This window comes from Zootoca vivipara, chromosome 7 (genome assembly GCF_965207765.1).
Source record: "Zootoca vivipara chromosome 7, rZooViv2.hap1.1, whole genome shotgun sequence".
Taxonomy (NCBI): Eukaryota; Metazoa; Chordata; class Lepidosauria; order Squamata; family Lacertidae; genus Zootoca; species Zootoca vivipara.
In genome coordinates, this window is record NC_142590.1 from 62,429,162 (window position 1) to 62,450,735 (window position 21,574).

Genomic DNA, 21,574 nt, shown 5'->3' on the forward strand with positions numbered 1-21,574 from the left:
TTGGGAGGTGGTAGGGAGAGAAATTCGATGAAGGGGCATTGAACCAGTGGAGAAGGGGAGTGGGGTGAAAAAATTGAATTGTATTTTTGGATGGATTGATAATTTTGGTTAGAACTTGGACTGGATAGGCTAAGATTTTATGGTTTTTTTGTTAAAGGATGAAATTGAATCTGCAGCTGCGGAGGGGGTGAAAAAAATTATGATTAGTTAAAAAAATAAATTTTATTGTGTAATTAAAATTAAATTTTGGAAAATATGGAGATATTTGGAAGAGTTATAGGCTGACAGAGAAATATTTTTGTGTTTTAGAAATTGATATAGAATATAAGGTATAAATTGGATTAAAGTAAATATGAATTGTTGGATTAGTAGAAAAGCCTCTGGCCCCTGTTTGTCTCATTCACCCTGGAGTCTCTGGTGGCAGGGCGGACTTAAGGGTGGAGAGGAGGGGGAGAGGCTAGACATAAAGGACTGCCCTTCTCTTTTCCTCACTTGGGGGTCTTCTGGTGGCAGGGAGAGGTCCCAGGGGGGAGGGGGAGAGGCAGGAAAGTGCAGAATTCATAAATAGGGTTATGAGATATAAAATGTATATAAATATGATAGAATAAATTGCTAAAGAGGATTGGAAATGGAAATCAGATAGGGGGGACATGGGGAAGTCCACATAACAATGATAAAAATTGAATTTATATTAGATTGGTATTTTTGTTTGTTTGTTTCGTATTATTTTGTATTGTTGTGTTGGGTATTGTGTTTGTTTTTGTAATCAATTCTGTAAAATGAATAAAAAATACTTTTTTAAAAAAAAAAAGCCTCAACCTTGCATGCTCACCCCTTCCTTCTCTGGTGTGGCCACAATGAGAAGATTGGAAGATTTCACTTTTTGTTTTAAAGTAAGCAGAGTTTCTCATTACATCTTAAGCAGGAAGGATTTTTGTTAAACTGGTTTGTTCAAACATGCCAAGACAGTCAAGCCAAACATGTTTGGGTCTTGTCTTCTCCAAACCATATTCTCCCAGCTTCAAACACTCTGGTTAAAGGAAGTAATAGCTTCTGATCTCCTTGCAGCCACATATGGGGAGAAGGAGACATCTGAGCCTGAGCTCGTGCATGTAATGTATAGTTTAGCATTACATCTGAGCCTAGCCAGAGTTTTCACATCTATGAGTAAAAGCGCACAGAATTAGGCTTTGTAAGAGAATTGTTTGTTTTAACTGAATTAATTCTTCTGAATTTATAACCTGAGCAGAGCAAGTCTGATGTTTTGATAAGGCATAAATAATAACTTTGGTGGTCTTACTTTTACTTGAACATGCACAGACAGGGCTCTGCAGCATGAGGTTCATTATCAACCTTTTTATGTACGGTATAATTTACAAGCATATATATTATTAAACATTGATTTAGAACTTACCCCAAGTGGCTGTTCTCCTAACCTGTAGAACAGTGATTGGAAACCTCTAATTTACCAGTCTCTCCACAGGTTTTACCTCCTCCTAGGCCACTGTTTCCCCATAGTTGACCTACTACCTTCTGATCAGCTAAGCAGCATTGGTGGGAGTGAAAACTGTGAAGTGGGGAGATTTAAACCTTCCCTTCCTGAGATCCCCCCATTTATTAGGTAAAAACAGAGGAGCAACAGGGGAGAATGGACATGACTGAGTCCCCCTGCCCAGCTGCCCAGGGGGAGAAAAGAGCAATCTTCCTCTATGAACAGCTTACTATGTTTCCATGGTAAGAAATGAGCTGTCTCAGTGAACAGCTCAGAAAGCAAAGCAAAGTATGTGTTTGTGTATGTATAGATATAGACACATACACACAAAACACACACAGAATGTGAATCCTTTGGCCCTATTTAATTTGTGCTTTGGCTCCCTGCCACCTGTGTTCTGTCGTCAACTACTCTGTTCCCCTGTGATAGAGGATAGAAGTGGGGGCTGAAAGACCAAAAGAAAGTGTGTATGCATAGAGCCTAAACTGTAAGTGATCAAAATATGAGAGAATATAAAATGCATTTCCTCTTTATGTGGTGCAGTGGTCAAAATGTGAGCTTTACAATTTCCATATTTTTGGGCACATGGTTTTTAAAAGCCTCAATGTGTCTCTTAAGTGGGACTTTTAAAAATTCGGCAATATGCATTTAGTTCTCTATACACTTCAATAACTTAGTATCAGGTTTTGAAGCCATTCAACTCACCTGCCTCTACTGCCCGTGCTGGAGGTACTAGGTGGCCTCACAGGTGTGTGTGAATTGGATAAACCTAAGAAGGATGAATCATTGTTTACACCAGCAGCATGAGCTGTATAACTGCACATCTAAAGTTATACAAGTGATACCCTATGTATTAGTACAGACAGTACCACTGGAACTAAAATAATTCAAAACTTCTACATTCAATGACATTTCAAGTTTATTAATCTCACAATTCCCCCCCCCCTTAAATGAAATAGTTGCTCTGATTCCTTACGTCTTAAGCCAAGCCCTAAATTATTTCTAATCCCAATTACTTTATTCTGCTGCAACTATCATAAAGGACTATTAGTGACTGCATATTAACGACAAACATATGATACATTTAAAGAGAACCTACAGTAATATAGGCTGACAACCCTGGGAATAATCAGGGACAACTGAAAAGGTTGAAGTGTAGAGTAAAAAGGAATGAATGCTGATTTACTAGCAATACATTTTGAAAGAGACCTTACACACTGTGAAGTATGAAGTATAATTCAGAGCAATTTTAGTACTGCCATTTGTCCAGGTGTGTAGAGAAAGGTCTATAAACCCAGTTTCTCCTCCTCTCTGTATTTTGCACTTACTTCCAACATTCCACAGAAGTGGCACAAATAAGCAAGTTATGCTAGACTGAATTTTCACAGTGGCAGATGAATTTCAAGAACAGGACTTCAATTGCACTCTGGCACAGAATATTACACAGCTGCAAGTCTATATAAATAGTACAGAAGCACCAGAGCATGGAACAGATATGAAAAGAGATTGCTGTTCAGCTCCATACTAGCCATAGCAATTGCACTCATTTTATGAACTATTGTTGTATACTGTATTATGATATTGTGATTTTATTGTTTTGGTTTTCTGGAAACTGCCTTGGAAACAATGATGATGGGTGGTACAGAAAACTTAATTTTAACGCTTACAGGATTAAAGCTTGTAGTCACAATGCAATAGTTGCTGGTATGTACTTTAAAACTATTGGGCTCATGAGCCACAATAATACCGTTTTAAATCTATTTCTACTTGCGGCTTGTTGAGCAGGAATCTTTTTGCTGCACAGACTGGGTTACTCTTTCTAGTGAGCTGGTAGCTACAATGCTGTACTCCTTTCTATAGCCCTCTCATTTACAGGTTATTTCATGAAGGGGAAATTATTTCATGCATAAAAATTGGGCTAAATCACAGCTACATAAAAGGTACAGACACTGGAAAAGAGAAAGAAGTGCTCATCAGCATTATTGCAGAAGTTACTAGAGATAACTAGATGAGATTAAAAAAGGGATGTTAAGACCTGAGAAAATGTACTGGAAACATCAAATTTCTTTAAAGTATTTGGAGCAGTCATTATTAAAGTTGCTGATTGTTTTAAGCAGGTCTCAATTTAAGCAGAAATGTACATATGCCCACTGCCTCTTCCCAGCTTACCTGATGAGCCTGGAGACAGGGCTGAGGGCCCAGGGGAGGGATTCATACTGCTTATAGGCTGAGGGGGTAGATGGCTGCCTGCGATATACCTACTTAGTAAATTATCTAAGTTACTGGAACCAGCATCTTCCAGCTGAAATAAAGGAGGACAGCCACACAGTGATTCTGCCAAGTCTAAATGCAGCATGCTAGAAATGACAGCTTGAGGATCATCTGTATTTTCACTGAAGGAGTTTAAAGCACTAGCACTGATTCATATAATAAGGGAAAACAAACAGCTGAATACTCAATTTTGCCATATTTGTATTTGCTAAATTCCTGCATGTATAATCAAGGAGTCTAGGAAATGACATAGCTACAAATTATTAATAAACTTTAGCACAGAATATTGTAGCAAAATCTTAAAATTCAATGAGTTTTAAGAAGCAAGCATACTTCAAACTCAGTTGTCAATACTGATACATAGGTTTGTGTCAGAGAGAGGTCTACATTCAGAACAATTTCCACTGCTTTTGGAACTCTTTCATTGTACCTTATATTTTACTCAGCAAGTTGCCCTGATTTGTATGTTTTAACTATCTTATTCAAATATAGGACAATAAACACACCATGTTTCTCCAAAAATAAGACACCGTCTTATATTTATTTTTCCTCAAAAAAACCCACGGTGGCTTATTTTCAGGGGATGTCTTTTTTATTATTAAATTTGGTACAGTTTAACCTACAAGGTTAAACTGCCTATCACTATGGCTTATTTTCGGGGTATGGCTTATTTTCAGAGAAACACGGTAGAAAGGGAGAAACCATATGCTTTCAATATTACTAAGAGGGTTGCCACTAGAAGTATGGAATATATATATATATTTAAGCTGATCAGGGTGGATGGCAAAAATAGTTTAGGATACCTGATCTAGTTTTAAAAAAGAATACATTTATTTTGTAGTAGGGCTTTTCCTTCAAGCAAGGTCCAAGGGTAGCACTGACCCATCAATAATCAACACTGCAGGAACTTCATGTAAAATTGGCCAGGGCCCAAATGAAAAAGATTGTGTGGCCTTTTTTTTTAAGGACACAGTTTAGGAAGGTTGTGAGGGAGTTACAAAAGCAATTAAGTGAAACCCCCAAATAAAACACACATTTTGGCATGATAGTAGAAGTGTTTTAGAAGTTAAAAACACACTTTTAATGGACACATTTGGAAAGCCTTGTGTATGTGCTTGTGGGCTGGGAACAAAAAAAACTTTTTGGCATCACTGCAGAGGGCCCATAGAAGCATATGGGGGGGGTGTTAATTCATTAAATGACAAACTGGGAGGACACAAAAACATCTTGAGGGAGCCATGTGGCCCAGGAGTTAGCAATCCCTACCTTAGAAGACATACAGCTGAACTGAAAACATTTCCTGCATTTTAGTTTCAGTACAGAATAAATTTACAGACACAGGTTCTAAAAATCATAAATGCCACCCCCCAGCAAAAAAAAAAGATTCTAAATAAGAATAGTGATACTAAATGGTGTAAAATGCAATGAAAGAGTGAAGCAGATTAGGACGAGACACAGTGATTTGTCCAGTGAGTTTCATAGCTGATTAGGAAAACAAGACAGTTCTGGTCAGTTTATGAGATGACCCAAGTCAAATGTACCTTTTCAATACAGTTTTTTAAGTGTTGACACCAAACACACAATTAATAGCTAGAAATTTTGATGTTGTATTATTAGCTTTCATCTGATTTGATATAGCATACTAACCTGTATAGGAGGAATATCTGGCAAGGAAGGCAAATTTTCTGGGTTGGTTACTGAAGGAATAAGTTCTATTGCTGCTACAGATGGGCTTGTTGGACCACGGTTCGCATTGGCCATGGTGGCTGTTGTAGGGCTTGTTGGGTTGATAGTATTATTGTGCACTGAAACAACTGGGAAGGGACCTGCATGTCCTGGGTTTGAATGCTGCCAAGACAAAGGAGAGGGGGAAGCAAGAGAGAAAAAATATTGTTATGATAAGGAGCAAACCCTTTCCTATGCAAAACTGGAAATTTTCAAAGCTTGTTGCTTTCCAGGAATTCTATCCATGAGTTTCCCATTGCTGATAATTGTTTTAAACCTTCTAACACATTTTGCATTCTATTCACTTTTTTATAGGTCAGAAGGTTCCATAGAAATTTTAAGCATAAACTTTTTTCTCCTCTTTTTTAAACCTTTTTGCAAGCTTTCTACTTCCCCTCAATCGGAGAACGTAACAAATTATTCCCATATTAACATGCTGGTTATCCAGCCAGAAGGCAATAAAGTTGTGAAAGGTAAAATGTGGCAGCAAGTGCATTTCATTAGATGCTCCATTAGCTTAAAAACTCTGCATGTGGCTAGTAATATCCAAAATTTTACAAGATTCCTATTATGCGGCTCTTTGAACAGCCAGCAACATGGAAGTAGATGTCCCTTTAAAAGAGGTTTCACAGCTGATATATACACATAGAAGCCGAGCTGAATCAAAAGTCCAGAATCAAAGATGGGAAACAAAATGTGCACACAGCATATACTTGTCTTTGTAAGTGTGGCTGCATCATGTACTGGGGCCCGTTGTGACGCGATATCCCTGGGAGACGAGCAGTGTTCTGAGCCATTCTCATCTGGTGGGCTTGGAAAGCACCGCAATTCATTCCCCTCTGCATGGTCTGCATACTTATCAACCTCGGAGGCTACAAAACATTATGTATTTTAAAAGATGAGATAAAAGCAGTCCTCTTTGCCAAGTGAAGAAAATGAAGATGCATCTTTGTGCTTTACAAGACAGCGCTGTAAACCCTACCTTAAACTTTGTGGAATAAGGTAGAACTCAAAGTGCCAAAGGTGCACTTTAGTGTCTACAACGAGTGTCTTAATTTAGATCATCTGAAACTTGCCTGTTGCTGCAGCATCTGTGGGCCTGCCTGGCGAGGGATCTGTCCTGCAGGCTGCCCCATCCTCATCTGTTGTAACTGTTGGTGTTTTTGTTGTGCGTACACCTGCTGTTGCATATGCTGGAGCCGAAGCTGTGCAAGATTAATTTGCTGTGGAGGTTTGCTGATGTGGTTTGTTCCCGGAGGAACTTGCCCCACTACTACATTAGGAGTATAACCTTGGGTTGGTTTGTTTTCAATAATAAGATTACCTAAACAACAGGAGAGAGAATTAATTGTCAATCACAAAGTTATTTATTTTAAGCTAAATGTTAACAATCTAGAAGTTTTACACTATGTACACCCTAGCTTCACAGCAGCTAAAAAGATAAAAGTTAAAAATAAATGTACTTTTAATCAATATATTCAGAGACCGGTAATTATTTGCACTTCCTTATTGGCTTTAAATAAGAGATTGGCTCTGGTGTACCCATATCTTACCTTAGTTTTATGCATAAACATACATCACAATCAACGCCATGCAACACATTTTTGCAACAAAGTAATTTTGTGTCATCAATAAGCATTCTATATTTTATGAACTCATTTGCATAGCATTAGAAGGAAAAAGCCTTAAATACAAAATAATTATTGCTTGTGCATAATATGCAAATTATATATTGTAACTTTAAGCATTCTAGAGATTTTTAAAGGAAACACATTTAATACTTAAGAGACTAAAAGATGACAGACAGAAAATCATACAAATATAGCTCTGTAATTTTTACACCAGAGGCCTTTTGCAAGTGGTGTCCGGGTTATGGAATATCCTCCCCAGAGACAGCTGCCTGGCTCCTAAGCTGTAGGGTTTTTTTTGATGCCAGGTAAAAACCCTTCCCCCAGTCTTTTCATTTTTAGAAACATGTTTAGGTGCCTTGGGGCCATTAGAACATTGTTCTGGTTTTTGCTGGCTTTATTCGGATCATTTAAACTTATTTTTTATTTTATAGCCATGCTGCACTTTATGTGGGTTTAAAAAATAAAAAGTAAGATAATTTACTGTTTTCTGTTAATGCTGTAAGTATAAAACAAAACCTAAGAACATTTATAACCATTTTAGGATAATAGGAGCCTTGTGTTTCTTTACATGTAAGAGTCTTTCCATTATAATCACATTAAACAAATTATCTTTCTGATTCAACTAAGCTGGCACGCTAGCAGACGTCAGCACAAGGGCTCTCAGTAGTGCAACAGGGCTTTCCCCTCACCTCCCTGCCACCTCTTCCAATTCCACTCTGAAGAATTGGGAGAACCCCCAGAACAGTGTGCGGAGGGGAAGGAAGAGATTGCTGAAATGCTTCAGAAGACGGAACAATCAGAAGAGTGCAACATTTAATTCCACCCCTTGTCTTGTGTAGTGATGCTGAGATGAAATACTGCAGTGTCCCTTAATTCAGAACTACACAACAGCCAGCTATGTACTTCTGTCCTTGCTTTCAAAGATTAAGTTGAGCGGTGAGAGATTGAAGCAAAGATGCCTCCAAGTTATTTGCAAATAAGACCACGCTGTTTAGCAATATGATTTTTCTGTTTCATCATTCAAACAGGAATTTGAGTGATTCACAACTTTAACACAAGCATGGAGAGACTGTGACCCTCCAGATGTTGTTGGACTCCCTCTCACCAGCCTCAGCCAGCATGGCCAAGTTCAGGAATGATAGGAATTGTAGAAAACCTAGAAGGCTATAGGTCCCCCCCTCCCCAATTTTACATTTTAAGTACTGTGCCCCAGATTCAAAAGACTATATGGGAAGCGTCTGAGCACGTACTAATGCCTTTGCAGTACAATTTCTCAAACCAATTTCTGACAGACCTCGTGACATAGCTGAAGCAGCAAGAGTTATAGCAAGTCCTAGTGTGCATCACATGCCCAACAGACACTTGTCTCTTGGACAGCCTCTAAGCTGGTTTTACAGAAATCCAGATTACAGTGGAACCTCGGTTTATGAACACCTCGGTTTATGAATTTTTGGTTTACGAACGCCGCGGACCCATCTGGAATGGATTAATTCATTTTCCATTACTTTCAATGGGAAAGTTTGCTTCAGTTTATGAACGCCTCAGTTTATGAACAGACTTCCGGAACTAATAACACCCATGCTTCGGGTTAAGTACACTTCAGGTTGAGTACTCCGCAGACCGTCTTGAACAGATTAATCCACTTTCCATTACTTTCAATGGGAAAGTTCACTTCAGTTTATGAATGCTTCAGTTTATGAACAGACTTCCAGAACCAATTGTGTTCATAAACCGAGGTACCACTGTAATGCATCTTAAAATACTTATAATGAACTGAATTTGTGTCACCAAACAAAAGACAAGCATTTCAATTCTCCATTTTAGCTAAAAGTTTTGCATTTGTTAGTTGCTCAAGAAACTTTCTGCAAATTAATGTGAATTGTCTGATAAATGTGTAACTACCCCTCTGCATTTTTAAACAAGCAAGGTCTGTTTTCTTTTGCCCAGTTTTTGGTCTGTCCTTTCGTTGATCATCTGAATTCTAAAACTAGTAACTTCCTTGAATCTATTCTACTGTAAGCTGCAGTGATTTGTGTATTTTTAGATTATCTTGCATCACAACTTCAACTCAACTTTAGTAATTCTAAAACAAATACAACTTCCTGGAAGGGTGACAATCTGTTTTATGCAAGACCACACACCCACTATTTATTGAATGGAGGTCTAAAATTAATTATCACTTAGAAATCTTTTATTCAGTGTTACTGGAGCCAAATCAGTACTTGCACTCCAGTACCATTAACTGCATTAGGAGATCCCTCTCTTCACAGTTTATTTAGGAACTTGACAATGACACCCATGGTTTTCCCCAGTTTCAGAATTATCCTTGCATTGATTCTAGAGATTTGTTCTAGTCATATGCATTTGTCAAAGGCCATCCTCATCACTGTTCATTCTTCAGTAAATTAAAGACAAGATTTATTGATTTATTTTTACTTTCTGCTCCCTCTAGGATTCCTCTGAAAATATTTTTTAAATGTAGTTTTCCAAGACTTCATTTCCAATACCTTTTTCAGTTCCCAAGGTATAGCCCCAATCCAAAGGGCCACATGATGAGCTCTGCACATGTAGTGGGGGGTTCCGATACCTCCCCCTTTCCAGAAGCATCCCCTCACAGTGCCCAACAAGCTGCCCTGAAGCTTGAGGAACCTCGAAAATGTCCTCCAACAGAGTAAGAGGAGTTGCTGCTGGAGAAGAACACGGGAAAAACCTGGTATGGACATGTGCACACCTAAGAGGCTCTAATCTATTTTGCTCAGTATCCTATCCTGGCTCTTAATTATCCAACCAACAAATTCTCTCATCAACGTTCTCTGTTCTTTTATATTACTTGTAGTTACTATGGGGAGGTATAGAAGTCTAACACATGAAGGAAGAGATTTTAATACACAAACATGGATCTAAATGGGAATTTGCCTGCTATTGCCCTTTCTCCTATATATGCCAAAAGCTGGAGAGCCATGCAGGAAGGTATAGATTTCTCTCCTGTGAAGCTGTCTCTCACTTGATACTAGAGCTTTGCCATGCATACACTTTGCTCAGCCATTGCATCACTGAAGGAATCTTGTTTTCACTCATCTAATCTGTTGCTATAAGGAAGGTTAACAAGTCTTTAAAGCCAAAATGTCCTGCCAATACCAAGCAAAAGTATTTTGGGACCAGTTGAAATCCGGTGCCCAATTTTCTCTTAGAGCAGGGGTTCCCAAACTACGGCCCCCGGGCCGGATGCGGCCCAATCGGCCTTCCAATCCGGCCCGCGACGACCCCCGCCGCCCGCTGCCGCCGCCCGCTCTCACGGCGCGCGGCGCAGCGGCGATCTGAAAAATCGGCAAAAAATTGCCGAAAATCCTTTGTGCGCATGCGTACGGGCCTCTCCCGACCCGGAAGAGGTCATTTCTGGTGCACTTCCGGGTCGGGGGAGGCCCATACGCATGCGCACAAGCGATTTTCGCCGATTTTTTTCCGCCCGTGTGCGTGTGCGCATGCGCACGGGCGCGCACTCCCCCGCCCTCCGGCCCGCTGCGCGCGCACTCCCCTGCAGTCCGGCCCACCGCGCGGTCGGCGCGGCGGGCACCGGCCCGCCGCTCGGTAAGTCTGGGGACCCCTGTCTTAGAGTATCTAAAATGTGCTGCTAAAAGTTCTGGGAAGTTTTCAGCTCTGTTTAGCTGTTTTACTCATATTACTAAGTCTACAGGACAAATACTAGACTGAGTTTTCCATGTGTATTGTTTTCTTCTTCTTTGTTTGTAGAAATATGGCAACTAAGTTGCAGCCTAACATACTAAGAAATTTGGAACAAACGAGTCTTCTTTGAACGCCTGAATGTGGGCTACCAGATTTGACCCTCAATTGCTTTCCCCTTCAAGGAAGCACACTGATTGAAGACTGACACTTTCCAGTGTCCTTTATTACTAGAGAGGGATAGAAAGGAATGACCAACCGAGTACATGGAATCACTACTGATCTATACAGAGTAATCTTGCATGTAGTTCAGCAGACACTCTTCACTCCTCCTCCATCACCAATGTCATGACCCTCCTTTCCCCGCTTTGGTGCCTGCTCATCACTCCACCTCTCTTGTCACAGTGCTATCTTGGAAGACTATTCAAGCTGTATAAAATCTGGAGAAGCATCTGAAGTAGCCTAACACCACCGTATTCGATGACTAACAGCGATGCAACGCTACCTATCAAGGCATATTGATTTCCAAGTGAATAACGATGCATCCAGACTGTAGAGAGAACTATTCTAGTGACAGGGAGTGCATGCAAAGCAGAAGCATAGTTTGAGAGAAGCACCTGGGTAGTGAGTGGCTGCATATGTTATAAAAGCTTTGGCTCGGATCCAACCCCATACAAGCAAACAGATGACAGTTCATCATGTGCACAGGGGAGGAGGGGACTTGCCAAACAAGGGGAGTTTGGCTTAATGTCTGCTTAAAGTCAGAAAATTTTATGCAATTATACAGTGAAAAAAAGCTTTGTGGTATGAATGGATCCAAGCCACTACCACCAATTTTAGTGGTAGTCTACAGAAAATGCTATCTATTTCATGCTACTCATCATATTAAGAATTTTTGCACATTGAATTCAGCTTTCAGAAAAATGGAACACCCTCTCACCTAAGTTGACTACATTCTTTGCCCAGAATGTGGGATCACAATGGAAGCGTATTGCTCCATTAGCAGCTGGGACAGGATCACATCGTGCTTTTAAAATATGTCGCAGCTGGAACGTGATCTGTGAGAAGACAAACACTCTCAGATTAGTGATGACATTGTGCAGAGAGTCAACAAAAAGAAGTCGACAAAACAAAATGCAAATTGTCAGCAATTTTGTGTGGCTTTGAGCAAGTTGCCATCTCTTATCCTAACCTATCTCATAGAAATGTTATGAAGCTAAACCTTATTTTCAGTCCCTTAGAAGAATTGCAGGATACAAACATGAGGTTGCAAGAGAATTACTACTGGAGTGCAATACTTCTAAAATATAAGAAGGTAGATTTTAAGCAAATAGATGGTGGCACAGGACTAAGCCACATTCAGAGTATACCCAGTGGAATGAAAATTGCAACCATTTCATTTTATTTCAATGGATCTACTTTAGGAATAGCTTAGTCTGATACCACCCAGAGTTCATAAGCCTAGTTTAGAACAATCTGGTAACTTGTATTCTTATACATGCCTGACTTTAGTTGTATCAATGTTCAAATGATAACACAGAAAACATACACAAAATATAGAACAAGACTTTAATTTCCCCATGTGAGTAGAAAGCAAACGATGCAATTTGACATGGGAAAAGATCTATTGTAAGTCAAAACCCCGGAATTGGTTTTAAATTCCAATTTGCTTCAATGATTAAGGCGTCACCCAAAACTCATGTCATTCAAAGTGAAAGACACACACCCTGAGCAAGGTGCTAGACTTTTATCACTTTGGAATTACAAACTGAGTGAGCCATACCAATACTCACAAATGATAGTAAATTCCCCTTAATTTGTTCCCCTTATCTTCCAGCAGCACTTCTGTCAAGCTAAATGCCAAATTCCAGTACAGTACTAAAATTTTAATGGAAAAATGTGCTTCCTGTCTTTCACTGAAACAGACACAGGAATTACTGAGAATTGAGCAGGATCAGTTCACAGCAACTGCTGATATTGATCCAAGGCGGTAAGCAGTGATGCAAGTAAAATTTTGATGGCCCACTTCAATTGGCATCTGAAATATCATGTAAACACAACTTTTATAAATACTATATTAATTTTCCATGCTATATAAATGTGCTAAACATTTAAGGCAGCTGCCAAATGTAGTCCAATATGGAAGGTAAAACTTAATCAAATAAAACACATTCAGATATGGTTTTATGCAACCAGGGTTTTAGTTCTGATTTGCAGTCCATCATTAAAACTGGTTTTGACTTGAAGCAAATCAAGTGACAACTTCATCAACTGAAGTTTCTGTTTTTTGGTTTTACTTTATCCTGTGTTTTTGGGTTTTGTTTTGTTTTACAAATAACTAGAACTAGAGAGGGGAAATGGAAAAATTTCCTTGGGAAAAGTTTTACTCTTTAGAATTCTTGGTGAATGCTGTTATGGTTTTTAACTTAACTACCCAGATGGAGTTGTTCATTGGATGGTATATAACTGTTAAAACTAATGGCATATGTCTGTCTGAAGAGACAATGGAAGAGTGAGCCATCGGGTGGGTAAAGTCAAACCATTGGAGAATTAAAGTGCCTGCTGTGGCTGTAGAATAGACTAATATGGGAGAAACATGTTTTACTGCTGGTGGAACAAATAAAGGTGTCTGGTTTCACTGTTACAGATGCACCATGGCATTTCTTCTTTCTGTGCTTCTCTCAGTGATCATTTCTCCTCTGGACACTACTATGGATACATGACCTGACTGACTGTCTTCAAGCATGCGGTCATCTGCAAGAGATTCTCACATGGCACTGTTAATGTTGTCAGCCTTCATGCCACATTTGCAGACATCTTTGTAACATAGAGTTGGTCTGCCAACAGGCCTGGTGCCTAAAAACAGCTCCCCATAAAGTACATCTTTGGGGATCTGGCCATCTTCCATTGTGTGGACGTGACCAAGCTGCAGTAGACGTCGCTGAGACGGAAGTGTGGACATGGTGGGAATGTGGGCTTGGAAGAGCACATCTTTGTTTGAGACTCTGTCCTGCCATGTGATGCCCCAAATCTTCCCGACACCGCGCTTACAGAAGGCATTGAGGTGTCGCTCCTGGTGGGTCTAAGTTGCTTTTGACTCACTTCCATCATGCAGTGTGCTCAACATGCAAGCCTGGTAGACCTTCCTCTTGGTACTGGTTGTTAGCATCGCATTCTCCCATACCCTTCTGGAGAGGTGAGTTGTTGCTATAGCTGCTTTACCAACACACCGTCAATGGAAAGGTTGCTGGTTATGGTGGAGTCCTTTTCAGACCCACTTTACTGGTACTGAGTAAATTACATATAGCTACAAGGCACTAAAGGTTCAGTGACTGTCTATACAAGTGAAACTGTTTGTTTGAAACAACATCTAACTCCATGAACTTTGCAAAGAAGCCAACAAATTGCCCCTCAGCTGACCATCATGAAGCCTAGGTAACCACCAGAAACTATCTGGCCTGACATCAACTCCTGTATAGATTCGGGAACAGGTAAAAAACCATTCAGCACCTGCTAGAAAGACCTACATAATTGTCAACACTATGTATTGCAGCATTGCATTTACCTAATCAAAAAGCAGCATGTGTCAGGGCTAGCTGGCTTGCCAAACAAACAAACTTCCAAATTTTACAGTAATTTAAATATCAAGTTTGGAATAAAGTGTGGACTGGAAATACTTGTACAAATATTAGCAAAGTGGCATTAGCTGTACTTACCTCAAAACTTTGAGAGTAAGAAAAACATGGATCTCCGTGATGCAATATTCTTTTATTCAATGCAAGAATAAGAGTATAATCTATGCTATACTGGAATTCAAAGCTTTCCTTACCAGTCGCTTGCTATAGAGTAATGCAGTGCTGCTGCCACTTGCAATGGCCCAATTAGTAAAGTTCATCACATGTTTCACCTGCCGTGACAGACCACTGATATCGTTCTGCTGCTGTATTAGCTTCATCTGTCTCTCCTTTGTTACAGTCTGAATAGAAACAGTGCACACATATCCATTTTTAAAAAATAATACCAATGCAATAATTAAAACATCTATCTATGCAACATGTGGATACTTAGTAGAGAAGTAAATCAGAAGTGTGGCTATATATAACAAATAGTGGGTAAATTCCAACATTTTGAGAGTGGACTTTTATTTGTAGAATAAATTTGTGCCGTACTGACACTGAGTGCAGAACAAAAACAATTCATTGGATTCTGTTAATTGTTTTTTAAAATTACAATTATCATGTTGGCATGGACATGATCTGAAAATGTACACTGCTGAAAACTTGCTGAAGCTAAGTAAGTGGTTGGGTGGGAGACTTTGTCAGAACTCAAAAGTTCAAACAACAACAGAAGAAAATTGGATACAATTGTAATAAATAATATTTATAGTCATTGGCAATACCATCCATTCTTATTCAGTTTAATTATCGTTGCAAACTTCAGTCTCACAGATGGATTTATTTTAGACATGACTTCCTCCAGTTTCCCAGTAACCATAATTGGAATCATTAGTGTTAGTGAAACTGCAAGCAACTACTTCAGATGTATTTCTTTCCTGTAATGCTGAAAAGTGTAGTTAATTTTAGATTATTTTAAAACATAGATGCTGGGTTGTACCCAGTGATGTTTGTGCATGAGCAGAATGAGATTCCAGTCACACAAATAATAATAATAATTATTATTATTTATACCCCACCCTTTCTGAGCACAATTCAAAGTGTTGGTGCTGACCTTTAAAGTACTAAATGGCCTTGGCCCAGTATACGTTAAGGAGCGTCTCCACCCCCATCATTCTGCCTGGACACTGAGGTCCAGCGCCGAGGGCCTTCTGGCGGTTCCCTCACTGCGAGAAGCAAAGCTACAGGGAACCAGGCAGAGGGCCTTCTCAGTAGTGGCGCCCGCCCTGTGGAACACCCTCCCATCAGATGTCAAAGAGATAAACAACTACCTGACATTTAGAAAACATCTGAAGATGACATTTAGAAAACAACTTCTTAATGTCTGACATTTTAATGTATTTTAATCTTTGTTGGAAGCCACCCAGAGTGGCTGGGGAAACCCAGTCGGATGGGCGGAGTACGAATAAATAAATAAATTTATTATTATTATTATTATTATTATTATTATTATTATTATTATTATTATTTCCCTTTATCTCTGCTCCCCATAGCTCTTTGCATGCTCCAAAAATCTGCTCCAGAGGTTGGGGGACCCTTTGGTTTGGGGGATTGATGGGGCCTCAGAGGAGAAGAAGGGAAAAGCCTGTTCTGCCCGATTATGGGCAATTCCTCCTACCACTATAGCTCACAGAACAACAGAGCCCTGTGATATTTGGTAGTGATTCCCAGCCCTCTGGAGCAGCTTTTTGGGGGCAGGGCAAGGGATGATACAGATGACTGCAGAGAAGAGGGGAGAAAGAAAAGATCCACTGTGTGAGCCTGCCTTCTACTCACATGATGTTGGCTACATCCCATATATACAATCTTATTATTTTATACATTATCCACCTAAAAGATGCTCAAGGCAGTTCACAAAAAAGGAAAAACCTACAAGAGAATTGTAACTGCTCCATAATTTTGCATTATGATTTATTTCTTCAAAAAGTGCTAATTTGATGCAAGTTGTTAAAGCTAGCTTTGTATCTACATTTTGACCAAGTTTGCTTCAAGCAGTCATCACCTACTTAACCTATCAAATAAATATAGCACTAGCAATAAACATCCCCCATACCATCCCATTTGGTGCTTGTTACCACAGAGCTTAGGGTTTTAATAGCCTTGCTTTCAGGCATCTCAGTAATTTTATCAAAATTAAAGCAAAAAGTGGGGCAATCTATACCTCTGGGCATCACAAGGGAAGACAACATGGCATATGAATATGTAAAGTTTCAAAGAACTCTACAAAAGCAACATCACTGTTATAGGTCACATTTTTTAAAAAAAATTTTTTACTATTTTTATTTTCATGTAAAGAATCATCTATTTCTAGAATTTCATTTGTTTATAAGAATTAATTAGTATCATAATGAATGGATAGAATACCATTCAAATTGTGCCGTTTCTAAATTGCAATTAACTTTTTATTAGGAGCACAGTACACGCACAGTACCTTTGGGTGTACTAAAATTTGACTGCAATCCTATACCCACTTACCTGGGAGTAAGCCCCACTGAACTCAATGGAAGCTACATCCGAAAAAACATGTATAGGATTGCATTGTTAATACTGCCTTTCAGTGTCTTAATTTTTCTCCTTAAAATGTAACAAGGAGAGGGGTATTCTATTAGGCTTTTGTATTTTGAAAAAAAATTACAAGTATTCCCATAACAACAATTTGACTATAAAAATTATACCACATTGTGAATTTTGTAAATTATTTTCCTTTTCAATATTTCCACTGAACTACATCTGGCTATGGAAACCATTTTGAGATATTGGTACCATGTATAAGATTAGCATATTAAAAACATTTTCTTTATGAATATAAAAGCCAAACATGTAAAATCTCATCCCAACTGATTAAAGTCATCAGAAAATTGTCCAATTCAAAATGTTCTGAGCAACCCACATCACTAACACCCTTTCAACCTGTGACAGGGGACTTGGGAATGAACAACCCAATATTGTAATGAGACACAAAGCTGCAATGTAGATGACTAGTAACTTGTCATCCACTGAAAAAATAATAATCTGCATCAAAGTCAGAAGAATTATAATTGTTAACTACAGATTCAATTAGTGCCACTAAAATAATCCTGCACACTGTACTTTCCCAAGGATGCTGTGAGCCATGAGGAGACCCCTCACAGAGCTACAAGCACTCTTAACTAAAGTTCCAAGAATTCTTTGAAGGAAGCCATGATTGTTTAAGTGGTGTAAGAGTGCTTTAAATGTAGGGTATGGATGCAATCACACAAATCTGAAGGGTAGGACAAATATCAATGAGATATTTCAAAATTAAAAATGATGCATTTGACAAAGGGTAAGATTTTTATGAGACATTACACAGAAAGCAGCACACTAAAAAGTTATGTTACCGAGTGACTCTGCAATTTGTGCTTTACTGAACTGTCATGAATATTTACAATCCATGTTGGTTTTAGGCAGGCATATTGCGAAAGGAACTCAATGGCCCTTTCTGTACTTAGCTAAGCCGTAGTTTAGGACTATATGCACAAGCAGCAGCAAGCCTCAGGCACACATGCTCCCCACTTTCCGCCAGCATAGCCATGAACACAATGAACACAATAGCCATGAGCACAATTGTGTGCAAACTGGAGGGAAATCTGGTTAGGTTAAACTACAGTCTGTTAACAAGTCAGGATAATAAGCCACAGTTTGACTCTTGGCTTGCTTGACTAAACTGGGTAATTTAAACTAACCAGAGATATACAAAGTTTGAATGTAATCATGCTTGCTAGCATCGTGTGTGAAATGCGCCAAGAATTTCATAATGGACAAAACCAACCACAGGGTTATTCAAGACAGAAGAAGCCATATACGTGCAAAGATCACAGCAGGATTCATGCCAAACATTTTTATTTATGTTGCATTTAGTTGTACCTCAAGCTGTTGTAGGAGAGCTTTTCCTTTTTTATTGATTTCATTAATGAGGGTAAAAATAGCCACTTTGATTTCCTGTTCTACTCGTTTGTTAGTTTCATTTACTTCTTTTATCCTGAAAGAGAGAAATGTGCTGTCAGGCAGTAGCATTGCAACATTTTTAACCTTTTCCCCCCTCAAGCAAAAATTCAACGTATTATATAAATAGTTACAGATTTATATGAAGTATGTTCAACTTCAGTACAACATAACATCCAACCATATTTTCCCATTCATTCTTAAGAGGAAAATCTTACAAGTAATTTCTAACCTACTCTTCATCAATTAAGATCCCAGAGTAATGAAACACAGTGCAGTGCTGCAGTAACTGCACAGGTGGTATGCACATACTTTCCATCTTTAGCCGCAAAAGGGCAGGGAGGTTGCCTGGACGTTCTAATTTGTTAGTGAGGAAGGCTCTCCCCGCCAAAGCTGCAAAGGACATGGGCACACTGTTCTGCATTAAACAGGCACTTGTGAATCTGGTACAACAGATAACATTTGCAGAAATCTATTCGTACACGTGGATTCTGTTTGCTGGATCAGGATGAATAGCTGCTCTACTTCCATCTTCAGAGGCTAGAATTTTTGTAGTCCTATAAACTAGCCCATCTGAAGAAAAGAATAATATAGTATAAGCATTATTATAGAAATAATAATAATCACCTACCTATTTTGCACCTGAGTAGCTGCAAAGTTAACATAATTCTTCTTTTCAAGGAGTTTGGCTAATAGATTCTCAATAGCACCCTTTTGATTCTGAAACGCTTCTTCCAAAAACTGGTACCTTTCCAAAGCAAAAAACAACATGCAATTATCAAGCAGGAGCACTGCAGTAAGAGGAAATACTGGATTGAAACATAAGCTTGCTAACGTGAAAAGTGGCAGCTGCCTAAATACCATTGGTAAGGAATGCTTAAAAGACAGGTTTGCAATTGGGGATTTCTTGATCGAATCATAGAATTATAGAGTTGGAAGGGTCATCTAGTACAACCCCTTGCAAACAGAATGATCTCAAGGCCATTAGCAACACCTCTGTTTCAATTTTCAAAACAAAATCCAGTGTTTCTAGAAATCCAAGAATATAAGCTATGTGGTGATTTTGTGAAAAATCATTTGCATTCTGCACAAATATTTTATCAGGAAGGCTGAATTATGTGTTCATGCTGAACTGTCCATTCATTAAATGGTTTGTTTTTGCTTCACTGATATTTTACTTTTTAAATATTATGAACCACTTATGTATAGGTTATTCCAATACTTTATTTGAATAAAAAGCTCTGCACTCAACCCTGGAAAAGCAGCATAAAAATATTAAATAATAATCAAATATATGGAATCACAATGAAATGGTCAAGCTTTTGCAGAATCCCTTGCACGTCAAATTTTGCTATTCTTCACTGCTGCAGATGCCAGAAAATATTATTCATGAACATAAGTCTGTGAATATAATACACTGTATTATATCTGTTGTCTTATTTTATTACCAGGGTTCATGTCTCAGTAATTTGTACTGTACTTGTCCAGATTGCAATCTGCATTACATATGAATCTAAGCTATTGTAGTGGTCCATCTATAAGGCAAGAAGAATACCGTGAGCTTGCCATCTTTATTTTAGTAAACCAGACCCAGCCAACTGGTTAGCAAAAAAGCTCAATCAACTATCCATATACTGTTAATAATTAATATCAAATTAATATTGTCCAAAGTTTCTGAAATAGCATGTTATTCTAAAAATCTGTGACCAATCTTAACCTCAAGAATTTCATGCTCCAGAAACAACATAATGAGAATTTCCCTGAAGAACTAAAATATTTAAACAAGGAAATTACCTTAGAAGTATGCCCTAGAAGGTGCAAAGATAACAGACTGAACACAAATATCCTAGCATACAGAGGCAGGCACTACTACACTGATTTTTTTCTTTCCTTATGCACAGCTTCCTGTACCTCTAAGAAGTCACCAGTTTATAAAGTTCAGCAGGGCGATCTTACAAACCAAATCAATGTATTCAACTGGAAAACGATAAATGTTTTCATTAAGCTGCATTAATGCTATAGAAGCGGCAATGTTACAGATGCATTCTTCAAAGTACTAATTATGGAAGCTAAGACAAGTATTTCTGCTTAAATGATGCCTATATGCATATTTGACCAGAGGTAGCCATTTGCTGAATCATATTTCTTTCATAAACTCAGTGATTTTGAAACAATTAACATTCAGTGTTGCATCAATCTACAGAATGAACTCATGCAATAATAGCCTAAACATTGTTATAGAGTCAGCATCATCAGTGCCAATCCTATTAAAATATTAGCATCTAATTGCATACATCAGTTCATGAACCATTTATTTTTTGTTCCTTTTCATAAACTGGCCTTGTTTACACATCACATTAAACCACAGTTAAATGAACTATGGTTTAAGTGAAGGAGCAGCATGGTTTAATGTGGTCCACACTACTCAAAAATTTCCAGTTCCCATTTCACTCCTCACCACTATGATGCTGCCACATCAGGGAGGAAACAAGCCTTAGTCTGTCTTATCATTGTTCCTCTCCAAACCAAACATGAGAAGAAAACCAAAAACAAACCTTTGCTCATAGTTTGTTTGGAGAGAAACAAAGCTTGAGATTGGGTTCAGCTACAACAAGAAGCTTGTTTGTCCCCAGCAAGGCAGCAGCACAAGTGGGGACCTTGGACTATATGCACCAGCACACAACTTATTCAGACTAAACTACCATTTTGTTTAAATATCATTTAATATGACATATGAATCAGGCTTTCGTCAGTTGCTCTGAGGATTTCCTTTAATAAGGAAAGAGTGGGAGATAAATTTTTGTATAAAATAATCTATTTCTAAAATTGATCATTTAAAAAGCAGTTCCTGATTAATTGGGCAATACATTGAAAAAGTCAATTATTTTTGACTGATGTACTTACAAAAATGGCAGGTGCTGATGCCCTCTTTCCCTTCTCTACCCCACGCTGGAAGAAATGCCTCTTCTAAGATGGTACTTGCTGCACACATCATGTAAAATCAAGATATGTTTCCCCACAAAAATATTGCTTTATTCATGTACAAATGTGCAATTTAAATCATCAGCTAAAATTCATGTGATTAAGATTTCTTTAACCTGATAACTGCTCTATTGCTACTTAGAATCAGTACTGGA

General features: G+C 38.6%; 1 protein-coding gene across 8 annotated transcripts in view; it reads right to left on the bottom strand.

Annotated features, from left to right (window-relative positions):
• Nucleotides 1-21,574, bottom strand: part of TRIM33 (tripartite motif containing 33) — a 59,666-nt gene that overhangs the window by 12,566 nt on the left and 25,526 nt on the right. For 2 of the 8 annotated variants that reach the window (XM_088674412.1, XM_060277159.2), the window contains exons 5-14: nucleotides 19,069-19,185; nucleotides 18,360-18,474; nucleotides 14,630-14,776; nucleotides 11,741-11,858; nucleotides 9,627-9,806; nucleotides 6,565-6,812; nucleotides 6,202-6,360; nucleotides 5,411-5,611; nucleotides 3,662-3,794; nucleotides 2,198-2,261 (exon numbers count right to left, since the gene is read on the bottom strand). In XM_088674412.1, the coding sequence (XP_088530538.1) occupies nucleotides 2,198-2,261; nucleotides 3,662-3,794; nucleotides 5,411-5,611; nucleotides 6,202-6,360; nucleotides 6,565-6,812; nucleotides 9,627-9,806; nucleotides 11,741-11,858; nucleotides 14,630-14,776; nucleotides 18,360-18,474; nucleotides 19,069-19,185 (1,482 nt within the window). Of the gene's footprint in view, nucleotides 1-2,197; nucleotides 2,262-3,661; nucleotides 3,795-5,410; nucleotides 5,612-6,192; nucleotides 6,361-6,564; nucleotides 6,813-9,626; nucleotides 9,807-11,740; nucleotides 11,859-14,629; nucleotides 14,777-18,359; nucleotides 18,475-19,068; nucleotides 19,186-21,574 lie in introns of all 8 variants that reach the window. The other 6 variants (XM_035121656.3, XM_035121653.3, XM_060277161.2 and 3 more) reach the window with 4 other exon arrangements.